This window comes from Phycodurus eques, chromosome 2 (genome assembly GCF_024500275.1).
Source record: "Phycodurus eques isolate BA_2022a chromosome 2, UOR_Pequ_1.1, whole genome shotgun sequence".
In the NCBI taxonomy this organism is placed as follows: Eukaryota; Metazoa; Chordata; class Actinopteri; order Syngnathiformes; family Syngnathidae; genus Phycodurus; species Phycodurus eques.
Window position 1 is genome coordinate 23,833,443 of NC_084526.1, and position 14,956 is coordinate 23,848,398.

The window sequence follows — 14,956 nt, forward strand, 5'->3', positions numbered from 1 at the left end:
ATGGTCTAACCCTAAATACGCAATTGCCCACCATTCACAACCCACATCTCGTCTTCCATGACACTAAGCAAAGGTCGTGTTCGCTTGATGAAACAACTGTGAGCCGAAAAACTTGAAAGGTGCTGCCGGCCATTAATATTTTTTTGACTGACTGTTTTTTATATCTTGCAAAGGAGATCAATTGTACAGAGAAAATGTGGGGAATGCAGTATAGAAAGTCTTCTGATTAGCACGGCAGCTGCGGTCCCAGTTTAGCCACTGCCTTGTAATACCAAACATATAATTGTCGAGAGTTACTCAGAATAGGGGGTTCAATAACAACCTCAGATAGTGAGCCACGTGCCCTTGAAAATGCAATACCTCACCCTCATTCCACCTGCCTACCAATTCAATAAAACTCGGGTTTACTTAATAAAACACAAATGCAAGACAAAAAATCTTAGTTGCCCAAGCAGGGCAAAAAAAGTTTGGATCATGAGGCACGCTGCTTCACTAAGTCTCAGAACAAGCAATGGAAAGATTGTACCCCTCAAGATACAATTACCAACAATTATCTTCATCGTGGGTGCCTACCATTTCAATTAAACTAAAGAAAATGTGTGTTTGCTTGATGAAACACAAAAGCGAGAGAAAAAACATGAAAGGTGCTGTCGGCCATAAAATTTGTCTTGACTGTTGCTTCATGTTCATCGGCCAAGAGTCCAACAAGCCAAACGCTGGCAATTAGTTCCACCATCTATCTACTGTATTTATCCCCAGAGCTGAGTAGGAACGCGTTACATTTACTCCGTTACATTTACTCAAGTAACATTTTGGATAAATTGTACAGTACTTGTCAGAGTAGTTTTAGTGAAGCATCTTCTTCTTTTCCTTTCGGCTTGTCCCTTTAGGGGTCGCCACAGCACGTCATCCTTTTCCATGTAAGCCTATCTCCTGCATCCTCCTCTCGAACACCAACTGCCCTCATGTCTTCCCTCATGACATCCATCAACCTTCTCTTTGGTCTTTCTCTAGCTCTCTTGCCTGGCAGCTCCATCCTCATCATCCTTCTACCAATGTACTCAATATTTCTCCTCTGGACGTGTCCAAACCAACGAAGTCTGCTCTCTCTAACTTTGTCTCCAAAACATTGAACCTTGGCTGTCCCTCTGATGAGCTAATTTCTAATTTTTTCCAACCTGGTCACTCCGAGAGCGAACCTCAACATCTTCATTTCCGCCACCTCCAGCTCTGTTTCCTGTTGTCTCTTCAGTGCCACTGTCTCTAATCCGCACATCATGGCTGGCCTCACCACTGTTTTATAAACTTTGCCCTTCATCCTAGCAGAGACTCTTCTGTCACATAAACACCTGACACCTTCCTCCACCCGTTCCAACCTGCTTGGCCTCCCCGGGCGCTTCAGCTGCCCCCTGCTCCAGTGTGTTCCACTAACGTGTATGTGTTCACTGTGATGGGTTAAATGTAGAGAACACATTTCGTGTGCATGCATGCATGTTCATGACAATAAAAGATGATTCTTCTTCTTCTTCTTCTTGGACCTGTTTTTTCCCTTCCTGACCACACTCACCATTGCCCTGGACGGTTGACCCCAAGTATTTAAAGTCCTCCACCCTTGCTATCTCTTCTCCCTGTAGCCTCACTCTTCCCCCACCAGCCCTCTCATTCATGCACAAATATTCTGCCTTAGTTCGGCTAATCTTCATTCCTCTGCTTTCCAGTGCATGCCTCCATCTTTCTAACTGTTCCTCCACATGTTCCCTGCTTTCACTGCAGATCACAATGTCATCTGCAAACATCAGGGTCCACGGGGATTCCAGTCTAACCTCATCTGTCAGCCTATCCATCACCACTGCAAAGAGGAAAGGGCTCAGGGCTGATCCCTGATGCAGTCCCACCTCCACCTTAAATTCGTCTGTGACACCGACAGAACACCTCACCACTGTTCTGCTGCCCTCGTACATGTCCTGTATTATTCTAACATACTTTTCTGCCACTCCAGACTTCCGCATGCAGTAGCACAGTTCCTCTCTGGGTACTCTGTCATAGGCTTTCTCTAGATCTGCAAAGACACAATGTAGCTCCTTCTGACTTTCTCTGTACCTTTCCATCAAGATCCTCAAGGCAAATAATGCATTTGTGGTACTCTTTCTAGGCATGAAACCATTCTGTTGCTCGCAAATACTCACTTCTGTGCTGAGTCTAGCCTCCACTACTCTTTCCCATAACTTCATTGTGTGGCTCATCAACTTTATTCCTCTATAGTTCCCACACCTCTGCACATCACCCTTGTTCTTAAAAATGGGCACCAGCACACTTTTCCGCCATTCCTCAGGCATCTTCTCACGCGCTAGAATTATATTGAACAAGATGGTCAAAAACTCCACAGCCACCTCTCCGAGATGCTTCCATAACTCCACAGGAATGTCATCAGGACCAACTGCCTTTCCATTTTTCATCCTCTTTAATGCCTTTCTAACTTCCCCCTTACTAATCATTGCCACTTCCTGGTCCACCACACTTGCCTCTTCTACTCTCCCTTCTCTCTCATTTTCCTCATTCATCAACTCCTCAAAATATTCTTTCCATCTATCTAGCCCACTAATGGCACCAGTCAACATATTTCCATCTCTATCTTTAATCACCCTAAACTGCTGCACATCCTTCCCATCTCTATCCCTCTCTTTGGCCAACCTGTATAGATCCTTTTCTCCTTCTTTCGTGTCCAACCTGGCATACATGTCATCATATGCCTCTTGTTCGGCCTTTGCCTCTACCTTTGCCCTGTGTCGCATCTCAATGTATTTATTTTGCCTCTCCTCAGCCTTCTCAGTGTCCCACTTCTTCTTAGCTAACCTTTTTCCTTGTATGATTTCCTGTACTGTGAGGTTCCACCACCAGGTCTCCTTCTCTCCTATTCTGCCAGAAGATATACCAAATACTCTCCTGCCTGCCTCTCTGATCACCTTGGCTGCAGTGGTCCAGTCTTGTGGAAGCTCCTCCTGTCCACCAAGAGCCTGTCTCACCTCTTCCTGAAAAGCTGCACAACACTCGTCCTGTCTCAGCTTCCTCCACATGGTTCTCTGCTCTGCCTTTGTCTTCCTAATATTCCTCCCCACCACCAGAGTCATCTTACACACCACCGTCCTATGCTATCTAGCCACAGTCTCCCCTGCCACAACCTTACAGTCGGTAACCTCCTTCACATTACATCGTCTGCACGAGATGTAATCCACCTGCGTGCTTCTACTTCTGCTCTTTTAGGTCATTCTATGTTCCTGCCTCTTATGGAAAAAAAGTGTTCACTACAGCCATTTGCATCCTTTTTGCAAAGTTTACCACCATCTGTCCCTCCAAGTTCCTTTCCTGGATGCCGTACTTACCCATCACTTCTTCATCACCCCTGTTTCCTTCACCAACATGTCCATTAAAATCTGCACCAATCATGACTCTCTCTCTGTCTGGGATGCTCAGAACTACTTCATCTAGCTCCTTCCAGAATTTCTCTTTCACCTCTAGGTCACTTGCTACTTGTGGGGCATAGCCACTAATCACATTATACATAACATCCTCAATTTCAAGTTTCAGCCTCATCACTCGATCTGATACTCTTTTCACCTCCAAGATATTCTTAGCCAACTCTTATTTTAAAATAACCCTGACTCAATTTCTCTTCCCATCTACACCATGGTAAAATAATTTAAACCCTGCGCCTAAACCTCTAGCCTTACTGCCATTCCACCTGGTCTCCTGGACACACAATATATCAACCTTTCTCCTAATCATCATGTCAACCAACTCCCGAGATTTTCCTGTCATAGTCCCAACATTCAAAGTCCCCACATTCAGTTCTACGCTCTGTGCTTTCCTCTTCTCTTTCTGCCGAAGAACCCGCTTTCTACCACTTCTTCGCCTTTGACTTCGACCCACAGTAGCTGAATTTCCACATGCGCCCTGCAGGTTGACGGCGCCGGTGGCGGACGTTGTTAACCCGGGCCACGACCGATCCGGTATGGAATTCTTTGGATGAACGCTCATATTTGTTTGGCAAAGTTTTAAGCCGGATGCCCTTCCTGATGCAACCCTCTGCATTTATCCGGGCTTGGGACCGGCCTACAGTTTGCATTGGCTTGTGCCCCCCATAGGGCTGCATGGTTTAGTGAAGCACACGTTTTACTTTTACTTGAGCATTTATGTTAAGAAGAAACGGTACTTTTACTCCGTTACAATAATCTACATGCCACGCGCTACTTTATCAATTTATCAATAATTGTGTGCGATCTATTTTTAGACTTTCTTTTTCCACTTTCACATCGGGCACCATTGGTCTTATCCATCAGGATCCCCACAGTGACGTTTGACTTAAATTCATCAATCAAACGACACAAGAAACTCAAGTCCACACACAGTCTTCTATTGGGCTTCGCGGGCCAAAGTGAGTCGTGACATCCGCGCGCGATTGGTGATTACATTACAGACCAAGAATAACAACAGCTTTAACATGCAACATAGTTTTTGTCATTGCCCAAACTTTCAGCCCACTTCTAACTTGAGAAAACACCTTGCGGTAAATTGCAGATGTTTTTGCTGCTGTTTTGGCATTTACAACAACATTAGCCCTATTTTATGGTTACAACTGTAAAACATGCATCTTCTGGGGTATGTTTTCTTTCTATCTCTCTTTCTCGCTCACACACACACACACACACACACACACACACACACACACACACTTCATCAATAAGTCTGGTCAGCAAACAGCTTCTTCGTTCAGTCATTTTAGTGGATAAAGCAAATAATGTTTCTTTAAGGCCATATGCACGTGTTTTTTTTTTTCACTTAAAAAGTGAAATGGTGGCTGGTGTGTATGGACCCCCATTGAACATGAGTTTGAATGTGATCTGTTACTTCTGAACACAGAACACAGCAACATGCCAGTTATTACAGGGAGTGCATCCTTGCTCAACCAAATTTATTTTTATTCATTTTATTTATTCATTATTCATTTTATTGTATTTAACCAGGTAAAAGACTAGTTAAAACAAAACCTCTCTTTTGCAATGGTGACCTGGCCAAGAAGGGAGCAAGTTAAATGTCAAGTCCAAGTCAATCATTTTCAAGCATATTTCAGTTCTTTATTTTCACCTCCCCTCTCAAAAATATACACAAATAAATCAGCTGAGTTGCACAAATTATAGATCACATTAATGTTGGAAAATGTTTTTAAATGATTTATCTTGTCAAAATTATTTTACATCACAAAAACCTGACATTTGAAGAGGAGTGTATATACTTTTTATATCCATTGCAGCCTTGTTCCTGTTTTTGTAATCTGACAAGTGGGCCTACAGTATTGTGCTGTTTAACACGTAGAAACAATATAAGAAAATTTCTTAGAGCTAAATTTGCCTTAATGTTATTTTACAAAGATTGTATTTTAAAGATTTTATTCATTATGTTTTAAATTAGGCGGCACGTCTGCCGACTGGTTAGAGCGTCTACCTCACAGTTCTGAGGACTGGGATTAAATCCCCGGCCCCACCTGTGTGGAGTTTGCATGTTCTCCCCGTGCCTGGGTGGGTTTTCTCCGGGCAGTCCGGTTTCCTCCCACATCCCAAAAACATGCATGAATTGGAGACTCAAAATTGCCCGTAGGTGTGAATGTGAGTGCGAATGGTTGTTTGTTTGTATGTGCCCTGCGATTGGCTGGTAACCAGTTTAGGGTGTACCCGCCGCCTGCCTGATGATAGCTAGGATAGGCTCCAGCACGCCCGCGACCCGAGTGAGGAGAAGCGGCTCAGAAAAAGGATGGATGGATGTTTTAAATTAAGTGATAGTGTTCATCCATACCTGAATTTGCACATTCATAGTTTATTTAGTTATTTTATTTTGTGATTTAAAAAACGAAATCAGAAGTTATCCACAAGTTACTTCGTATTTGAGTAGTTTTTTCACTGAATACTTTCTCACACTTAAGTCAATATTTGGAGGTCTACTTTTTACTTTTACTTGAGTCATATTACTCTAAAGTAACAGTACTCTTGCTTGATGGCTACTCTACCCACCTCTGTCTATCCCCCCATGGTTATGCAACACAGAGCAAATCACTCATATATCCGAGCAGGCATGACTCCCAAAAATTGACTTGGGAGCACCAAGTGAATTTTTTGGAAAAGTCAGTGCCCAAAGCCAGTTTCACTTAGCAAAATGTAATTTAGTATAGGGACATCACGAGTCTCGACAACCAAGGTTATAAACAACAAAATGTCTGCCATTTTGAACTGAAACGACCATTTTATGGTAATTCTGGCTTGTTTATTGAACAAAAATCATTTGAACATTTTGGGAATTTTATGAAAAAAAATCCCATAGAATTTTCCTTAAATCGGTCTTCTCAGCCTGAAGCATTGAGCAACAAGAAGTTTATTAAATTAAATTTTCAAAAAATTCTACAGAACCCATGCCGAGAAACAAACAGGAAGTCTGTCATTTTGGTTTGAAGCGACCATTGTAGGCTCACTTTGGCCATTTCCAGGGACCTTTAAAAGAGAAATTTGATCTTGAAATTTTGTCTAATTGCTACCAAATTGGAACCACATACAGTATACTAGACAGATGGGTGACGTTATGTTATGAGCCCTGCTTTTGTCATTCCATGAGGGCGGAGCATGGCGGCGAAGTTTGATGAGTTGCCATAAAACACAAAATTCTAATAACTCATTTCCACAGGGCTCAAATGTCCTTGAAAAAAATAGTGTTATACTGTAAAACTACAAGTTTCCCGTGTGCATGTTGAGACGAACCAATGGAGATGTCATGGGCTGTGGGATGCGCGGCATTACATTTATGCGAGCGAGCAGCGATGCGAGACGTTTGCAGTTCTCGGTGCTAACTGCTCTGTTTTAAGGAGGTTTCCCCCCCCTCCACCCTCGTCTGGAGCATGGGGAGAGATTGTCTTGCTGTCTGGACTGTCAGCTGACTGAATGTGTGCGCGTGCATGTGTGTGTGAGTGCATGCGTGCTGACAGCTACCTGGCAGACAGTGCATTCAGGTGTTCCAAAAAAAAGGATAAAGGAGCTGTTCTCTCATGCACATTTTCTGATGTGGGAGCAGCCACGTTTCTTTGGGTGATGACATGATGAATGCCATCTACTGTGTACTGTGCGTGTGTCTGTGTGTGTGTATGTGTATGCGCGCGTGTGTGCATGTGTTTACCTTGGACTGCTGCAGGAGCGCTCCCTGTACATGACCCCACCTCCACACGTTCTGGAACATTCAGACCATTGGGACCAGGCTGACCATTGGCCGTGAACCGCCTTGGGGGTGTGGTCCCCGTATTTGACACACTGGCCACGCAAACACCACTGACATAAGACAATAAGAATCAATCAGTGAGCTTCCTCATCTTGGGTTGACGATGGAGATTCTAGGGTGATAAACGTCTCAAGATGATGTACAGAAATGTGCGACTTGCTTATGGCAGTGGTGAAAATAGCTCAACGTAAGTGCTCAACTAAAGGTTACGATATACAGGGTGGGTCAAAAGCGGGTAGGCACTCCTCCACGTTTTTAAAATGTTATTACAATTGCACTTATTTCTTACAATTCTATTTATGAAACACAGCTCAACCTCGTAAGTTCAATGTAGACTTTAGGGTTTCAATCCAGGGTTAGGATTTCAGGGTAGGGTTTCCAGTTAGCATTTCATATCATGGTTCCAAGCCACGGTTATGATTATAAATAAGGGTTAAGGGTTCCAATTAGGGTAACAATGTCAGTGTAAGGGGTTCCACCCCAGGTGTGGGTTTGTGTGTGTGTTGAACTGGTGGAGAAGTCAAAAGTTAAAACCTTCCTTCCTTCCTCTCTCATTATTAACTTCTTTACTGCCTTCCTTCCTTTCTTTCATACAATCCTTGGTTCTTCCTTCCTATCTTGCATCCTTCCTTCCTCTTTTCCTTCTTTCTTTCCTTACTTTTCTAACATCACATCTCCCGTTTGCTCATCAATTTGTTTGTTTGTTCCTTCCTTCCTTAAGTTCATTTTAAAAAGTGTACCTACAGTACTTTTGCCACCTAGTATCTATGTATCACAGTTTTGGATTTTTTGTTTTTTTGAGGTTCAAATAATTTGTAAGTCATTTATTTTAATGGTTATGTTGAAATATCAGTTTTAGGATCATAGTTTGTCGTATATGTACATTTCAACAATTAATAAAGGCATTAATACTCATGGCCATTATATCTAATGATCGGTTGATAAATGGATGGATGAATAGTGGTGAGACAGACAGACAGACAGATTTTGAATTTAGATTGTATAGAACAATATAGAATATAAGTGTATAGTACACATTTTAATGTGCATGATATTGATTGTACATACCACTGGTGTTGGGTGGAAACCTTACATCTCCAAAATCATCACCCCCCCCAACCCCCACCCCCACACCACCAAAAAAAAAAAAAAAAAAAGCCATTGAGCCATTAACATTGCATCGTCCAAGAGAGCAAGCTATTTTTTACACTTGATATGGTCAATAATTTGTAAAAACAGGCTACCCATATGGGGACTGAACAATAGTATCTATTTGTGAAAATAAATCTAAAATTGACCATATGTAGACATAGGAGGTTTCGGCCTGACATCAGCAATATGTAATACAATATGCATTACATTATTGCACAGTCTCCAGGAAGTATTATAATTCTAATTATGTATTATACAAGTATTGCATGTATTACTTATTGTATGAGATTATTAAAATTAAATGTTAAAGTGACATAATTGGCTTGTTGTAACAAATGTTTTAGTATATTATTTCCTGTAAAAAATAACTCAGTTACCAAACTGAACAACTCGCTGTGGTGACCCCTAAAGTTACAAGCTGAAAGCCGCAACATTTCCAATGGGGGATAATGTCTTAGAAATAATCAGAGTGGATTGTGTACGACTTTAAAGCTTGTACTGTGTAAAGTTAGTAGTTATTAGTAGTAGCTCATCGGTAAGGGCTTCAGCTTTGATGCCAGAGGGCCACAGTTTGAGTCCTGCTGTATACAAATATAAAATGGCAACTAGTTGTTGAAGACATGCTAGTCTTCCTCCTGGCGACTGTCGATGTGACCTTGAGCAAGGCTTCATCCCCCAACCCCCAGCTCAATAGGTGCAGCACTGTCCTCTTTCACTCACTAACCCTTCCACTTGAGATATTATAATGAGTATAACAAATGAAATAATTAACTTTTTACACATAGTATATCCATTCTTGAGCCTCCTCACCATGTCTGGGCCGCAGCTCGTGCCTTCAGCGGCAGGCATGAACTTGGTCTCACATCGGTGGCCCGTGCGGTGACACCACAGCGACTTGCAGATGTCCTGCAAGATGAGACAAACAAACTGGATGCAAATAAGATGTTGTCTACTATGTTTCCCTGTGCAACAGGTGGCAAAGGTACTTACATTCTGTTATTCGGTATGAAGTAGATACTTGTGTAAAAAAAAAAAAAAAATACTCTGGTAAATGTACTGATTATTTCCATACTAAAAGTGAAAACTACTAATTCTGAAGTACAAAGGGAAAAAAATCATTTTTAATATCTGGTAAACAATACTCATTTTCATAAATTGATCATTAATTTTTTTTATCTGCACACACAATAGTTTTCCTCTTTTATTAACTTGCATAGTGCTCGAACTGAGAAGAAGAAGAAAAAAGAAAAAAAAACACTGAACACAGCTTTGTTGCAAGCTAAATTTTCACAGGATAATCAGGGCTGAACTGACAACATGTCCTGCATGAGTACAACAAAGACAGCATACAAAATAATGCTAAATTAGCCAATGATAACAACTGTATCGCTCCCTGGTTCACATTCCTCCATGTCTCTGTTGTTTGCGTTCTTTCCCCTGTTTTTCAAGTCTCAAGATCTCAATCAGTCAATCAAGATCTCAAACTCGATTGACCTATTTTTACGTCATTTTTGCATCCGGTTGTCATCTGTGGAGATTGACAAAAGCAACGAGCCTCTTTTGACAACATCTTTAAATGTAGGGAATAAAAGTAAAACGTTGCCAGAAAAATAAATACTCAAAAGAAACCCTAAAATCTTCTTAAATACAATAATGATGTATTTGTACTTCATTACTTCCCACCACTGCTGAGCGAGCATCAGCAACTCCCTGCCAGCGCTAAGAAGTGAATCTCGTTGTCGGGTTTATGGCGCACCCCTGCACCATAAGCCCGACAATGAGCCTCCCCTGAAAAAAGCCTGGATGTCAAACCTAATCAGTGCACTTATTTAATGAAAAGGGCTATAATTGTGTGTGTCATTTGACCCAACAATACAGAAACGGAGCGAGTGAGTGAGCACAGAGGGAGAGCCTCACATCGGGAGACAGGCTGCCGACGCTGGCAGCCGGCCCGGCTGCACCGGGCACGGGGAAGCAACCAGGACGGAGGGCCAGGGCGAATTAGGCTTCCAGACTGTGTTAGGGTTTCAAATTAGGGTTTCAAGTCTGGGTTAGTGTTGCAAACAAAGAATTAAAATTAGGTTTCAAGTCTGGGTTAGGGTTTCAAATTAGGTTTTCAAGACAGGTTTTGAGTTAACGTTTCAAGCTTAGGTTAGGGGTTCAAACTCGGCTTTCAAGGTAGGGTAAGGATTTCAAATCAGGTTTTAAAGTCAAGGTTTCAAACCAGGTTATGTTTTCGGATTGGGGTTTAAAGTAAAGGCTACGGTTTCAAACAAGGCTTTGGGCTTCAAGCCAGGATTAGTTTCAAGCTAGGGTTACAGCTTTAAACATGGGTTAGCATTTTGAATTTGAGTTTCAAGTCTGGGTTAGGGTTTTAAATTTGGGTTTGAAACCTGGGTTAGGACTTTAAATAAGGGTTTCAAACTCAGGTTATCGTTTTTAAATTAGGGTTTCAAGCCTGTGCTAGGCTTTGAAACAATGGTTTAAGCTCTGTAAAGGCTCTCAAATTAGAGTTTCAAGCCAAGGTTAGGGTTTCAAATTAGGGTTTCAAGCCTAGCTTAGAGTTTCAAACAAAAATTAGGGTTTTAAAATAGGGTTTGAAGCGTAATTTAGGGTTTCAAACAAAAGTTAGGGTTTCAAAATAGGGTTTCAAATTAGGGTTTCAAATTACATTACCAAACCTCCATTAAAGTTTCAAACAAGGGAATCTCCAATTTTTTTTTTTTTTTTTTTTTTGTGGGGGGGGGTTGTAGCGCTGCTAATCAGTGTTTCAAGCAAAATTTGGGGTTTCAAATAAGGGTTTTCAAGCTAGGTTGGGGGTCCACAGCAAAGGTTTGAAGCCAAGGTTAAGGTTTCAATCAAGGGTTAGCATCAAAGTCACTGTGCTTTACACAAAAGATGAGTATTTTTACGTTTTCCACCTTGTCTCCTTTTTTCCAATAAAAAAACCCGATTTTTGCCAGGTCATGTTCACGTAAACACCTTTGAATAGCCACGATGAAGTGTTTGTGCACTAATCCGCTAGCTATACCATTTGTCTTAGTCTATTTCCCAGCGGTTAGAAGCCAAGCAGCATTTCCATGTGAATAACAGCTAACATAAAGATTTCACCTAGCCCACGGGGCTCGAATGGGATAGAAGGGGCCTGTCCATTGAGGGGAATTCAAACCAGGGGTAAAACACGGGGGGGGGGGGGGGGGGGGGGGGGGGTCTTGGGCTGTTTGGCAAAGATTACTGCGATTAATAAAGTGCTCATTTAGCAAGACATCATTGACTCTGTAAGGATGACAATACTTGGACCCTGTATGATGGGGGTGTTCATTACTGGAGGTTCCCAATGGTCTCAAAGACATGTTGATGTGGGATAGTTCCGGTCTACAAAAACCTGGACTATTCTATAGATGTTTTTCATTCAATGCAAAGAGTGAAGCTAGTGTGGGAAAGGCTTAAGGTGCTTTTAAAGATTTGTCCCAGGGAGTAGAAGGGGAGGGGCTAGAATCCTGTTCCAGACCAAAGATCCAAAGACTACCAATCTATATCGAGTTAGTACAGGGATGTCTTAAAATCAACATAAGGTAACATTTAAAACATTCTGGACTGGAAGGCTAAAATCGTACTGAAGATTTTACAAAAAGCAGAAAAAAACATTGACAGACTAAAACATTGCAGAGTGGGACTCGTGTAGGAGGGCTTGATGTCCACTTAAGGTGTACTTCGTGAGGGTCTGGACTTGATTTTAATCATTTGTCTTGAGGAACTGTAAAAGCAGAGACTTCAGACTAAAGATGAAAAAAACAATGAATTAGAAGACCATAACATGAACATTTGGAACTGGTTGCTGGAGAGATGAGGGTACTGCTCAGGTGCCATCATATAAAACCATTAAACCCTTCATATGGGATAAAATTAGGGATGATATTATATCATAGTGGTCCTCAACTGGTGATTTTTAGGGTTTTTTTGTTATTGTTTTTTTTTTAACATTCTGAACAGCATTTGCCTTGGGGACCCGAAATACAACGGCTTAGAATCCCACTGAAGACCCAAAAAGCAGAAGCTTTAAGACAGGAAGACTTGTTGGAATGACTTAGGGTTCAGTAAAGTTGACGTTTAGAAGGGTCTGGGTGCGGTTTTAAGGATGTGATTCAGGAAATGGAAGTGCTAGAGAGTATAATCCTGCAGCAGACCAAAGACTCAAAGAGCATAGGAACCACTAAAGGACCAACATATGGAGAACTGGGACTGGTTAGAGAGATAGTTTACTGCTGAGGTGCCCTTGAGCAAAACCACCAACCCTCTTTGTACAGGGTTAGTATATGAATGACTAGAAGTCCACATAAGGTAAAGTTTGGAAGATTTTTATGAGCATACCTTAATAAAGTCAAGGCTACACAACTTGGCCTTGGAGCCGAACTGCCACTTGCACTGTGTGTCTCCATCATACAGCTGCCCGGGAAGCTTCTCGGGATATTTGTACTGACCTATCTGCCTGGGCTCGTCCACCAGACAGGACGCCTGGGTCGTCCTAAGGGACAAACCGTCGAATATCACGATTACAATCGACAAAACTAATCCAACCAACGGTGCATTCGCAATGATGCCTACCCGAGGAAGCGACTGAGGTACTGGCGGCTGCAGGTGGACCAAGAGAACACCCCGTTGTTGCCGGCAAGGGTGGGTGACATGATGTTGCCCTCGGTTTTGCGACAGGGGTTACCCTCACCGTCATGTATCATCCCGAAACTGAAGCAAAAAAAAACAAAAAACAAGCTTTTCAAGTTGGGTTTTCAAACCTGTTTCAAAATGGTTTCAAGGCTCGGTTTGGGTTTAAAATTAGGGTTTCAAATCAGGGTTAGGTTTTCAAGTAAGTGATTCAGATAAGGGTTTCAAGATAGGGTCACGGTTGCAAGCTAAGCTTTGAAGTGAGGGTTTCAAGGTAGCATTAGTGTTTTTAAACCAGGGTTAGGGATGAAAACAAGGGTTGGGGTTTGAAATTATGGTTTGAAGCAAAGTTCAAAGTTTAAAATTAGGGCTTTGAGTAAGGGTTTCATATTAGATTTTCAAGCCTGCATTAGGGTTTCAAATTAGGGTTTCAAGAAAGGGTTAAGGTTTCAAATTGGGGTTTTATGATCGAGAGATTTTTAACAATATTGATGGACAAATGAGAGTCATTTTAAGAATTTTTTTTTTCTAAATTAGTTATGTTAAGTGTAGTTATTAATATCATATTTAGCATCTTTGAGAGTACAGCGATGCAAAATTTCGTGAGTTTGAAATTATATTAAAGTGTTTTGGGATCATTAGTTTTGGATCTATTTAGGGCTTTAAACTATTAAAGCTATAGTATGTAACTAAGCTTGAATTCTTCATCACAACAAAAGATATATGACGTAGGCAATGCATGGTATGCCCCTTGTGCGTGATTCTACAACATTTTTACTGCAGTCATTTCCGTGCCGTCATTTGGAGTGCGCCACCAACTGGGACAGCACGGAAAATGAATAGGGCTTTCACTAAATATAAAAAATAAGATACTGACAGCAAGATGTTAGAGAAGGTGAATAGCTTCATTAGTGTTGTGTCATCTCCGCTTGTTGTGGCTTGGGTGAAAATTACTTTTTTTAACAAAAAAGGTTGGGCATTATTGCGTTAATATAGGCAATTCTTCAAAGAAAAAAAAAAAAAAGTGGGGGGGCATCTATTAATTGCAATGCTTTGCTATTTGTGGCTGGTCTTGCTGTATTCTTCGCATCATAATGTTAAGTTTCTGCTTTTTCGACACTTTAGCAGCCGAGTGTTGAGCAGGAGAAAACATGTTCAAGGTTTGTATTGGGCGAGTGCCAGACAGGCAGACGAGTTTAACTATAAAAAAAAAATAAAAAAAATGTAAATTGAACCAATCAAACTTGTATCTCGATGGAAACGCGAACACAAACAAAGCAGTGTCCGCCCTAGGCTATTCTTTCAAACAGTTGAATTTGGACGTAATGTTGGCAGGTCAATGTGCGTTTGTGTCTCTGTGTGTGACATTTGAGGCCCCTCTCAGTCGATAACGTGGAGGCTTCATATTCTTCCAGTTCTGCCACTTGGCTGCTAAACATCGTCACTGTCAGGCGCGACAGACATACTTGTGTCCCGACTCGTGAGCAATGGTGAACGCCAAGCCCAGTCCTGTGTCCTCGTTGATAGTGCAGCTCCTGTATTTGCTGCACATGCCGCTGATTGGAGCAAAACCTGTGTACAGAAAAACCACAAAGAACAATGAAGAAGCAAAACAAGCATAAATTTAAGGTGCAAAAGGTGATGAACGTTCCTTGGACCTCGTTTGCATGGTGAATGATTGTCCAACTTTGAACCCGATGCTCCACCCACATTAAATGGTGTAGGCAAAAAAACAAAATGTTTGCATCGCCCAGCTGTCAAGTATACCTGCTTCTGAATTGCCCTAATTTGAAAATTCCCTCGTCGGAGTTTGTTAAAGTAGGAGTCCTGG

At 41.7% G+C, this 14,956-nt stretch overlaps 1 protein-coding gene across 2 annotated transcripts in view; it reads right to left on the bottom strand.

The window, feature by feature from the left end:
* The window catches only part of adamts18 (ADAM metallopeptidase with thrombospondin type 1 motif, 18), a 91,974-nt gene that overhangs the window by 46,832 nt on the left and 30,186 nt on the right, over positions 1-14,956 (bottom strand). For both annotated transcript variants that reach the window (XM_061669997.1, XM_061669998.1), the window contains 5 exons: positions 14,592-14,697; positions 13,069-13,206; positions 12,835-12,988; positions 9,274-9,369; positions 7,213-7,361 (listed from right to left, as the gene is read on the bottom strand). In XM_061669997.1, coding sequence (XP_061525981.1) covers positions 7,213-7,361; positions 9,274-9,369; positions 12,835-12,988; positions 13,069-13,206; positions 14,592-14,697 — 643 coding nt within the window. The remainder of the gene's footprint in view (positions 1-7,212; positions 7,362-9,273; positions 9,370-12,834; positions 12,989-13,068; positions 13,207-14,591; positions 14,698-14,956) is intronic.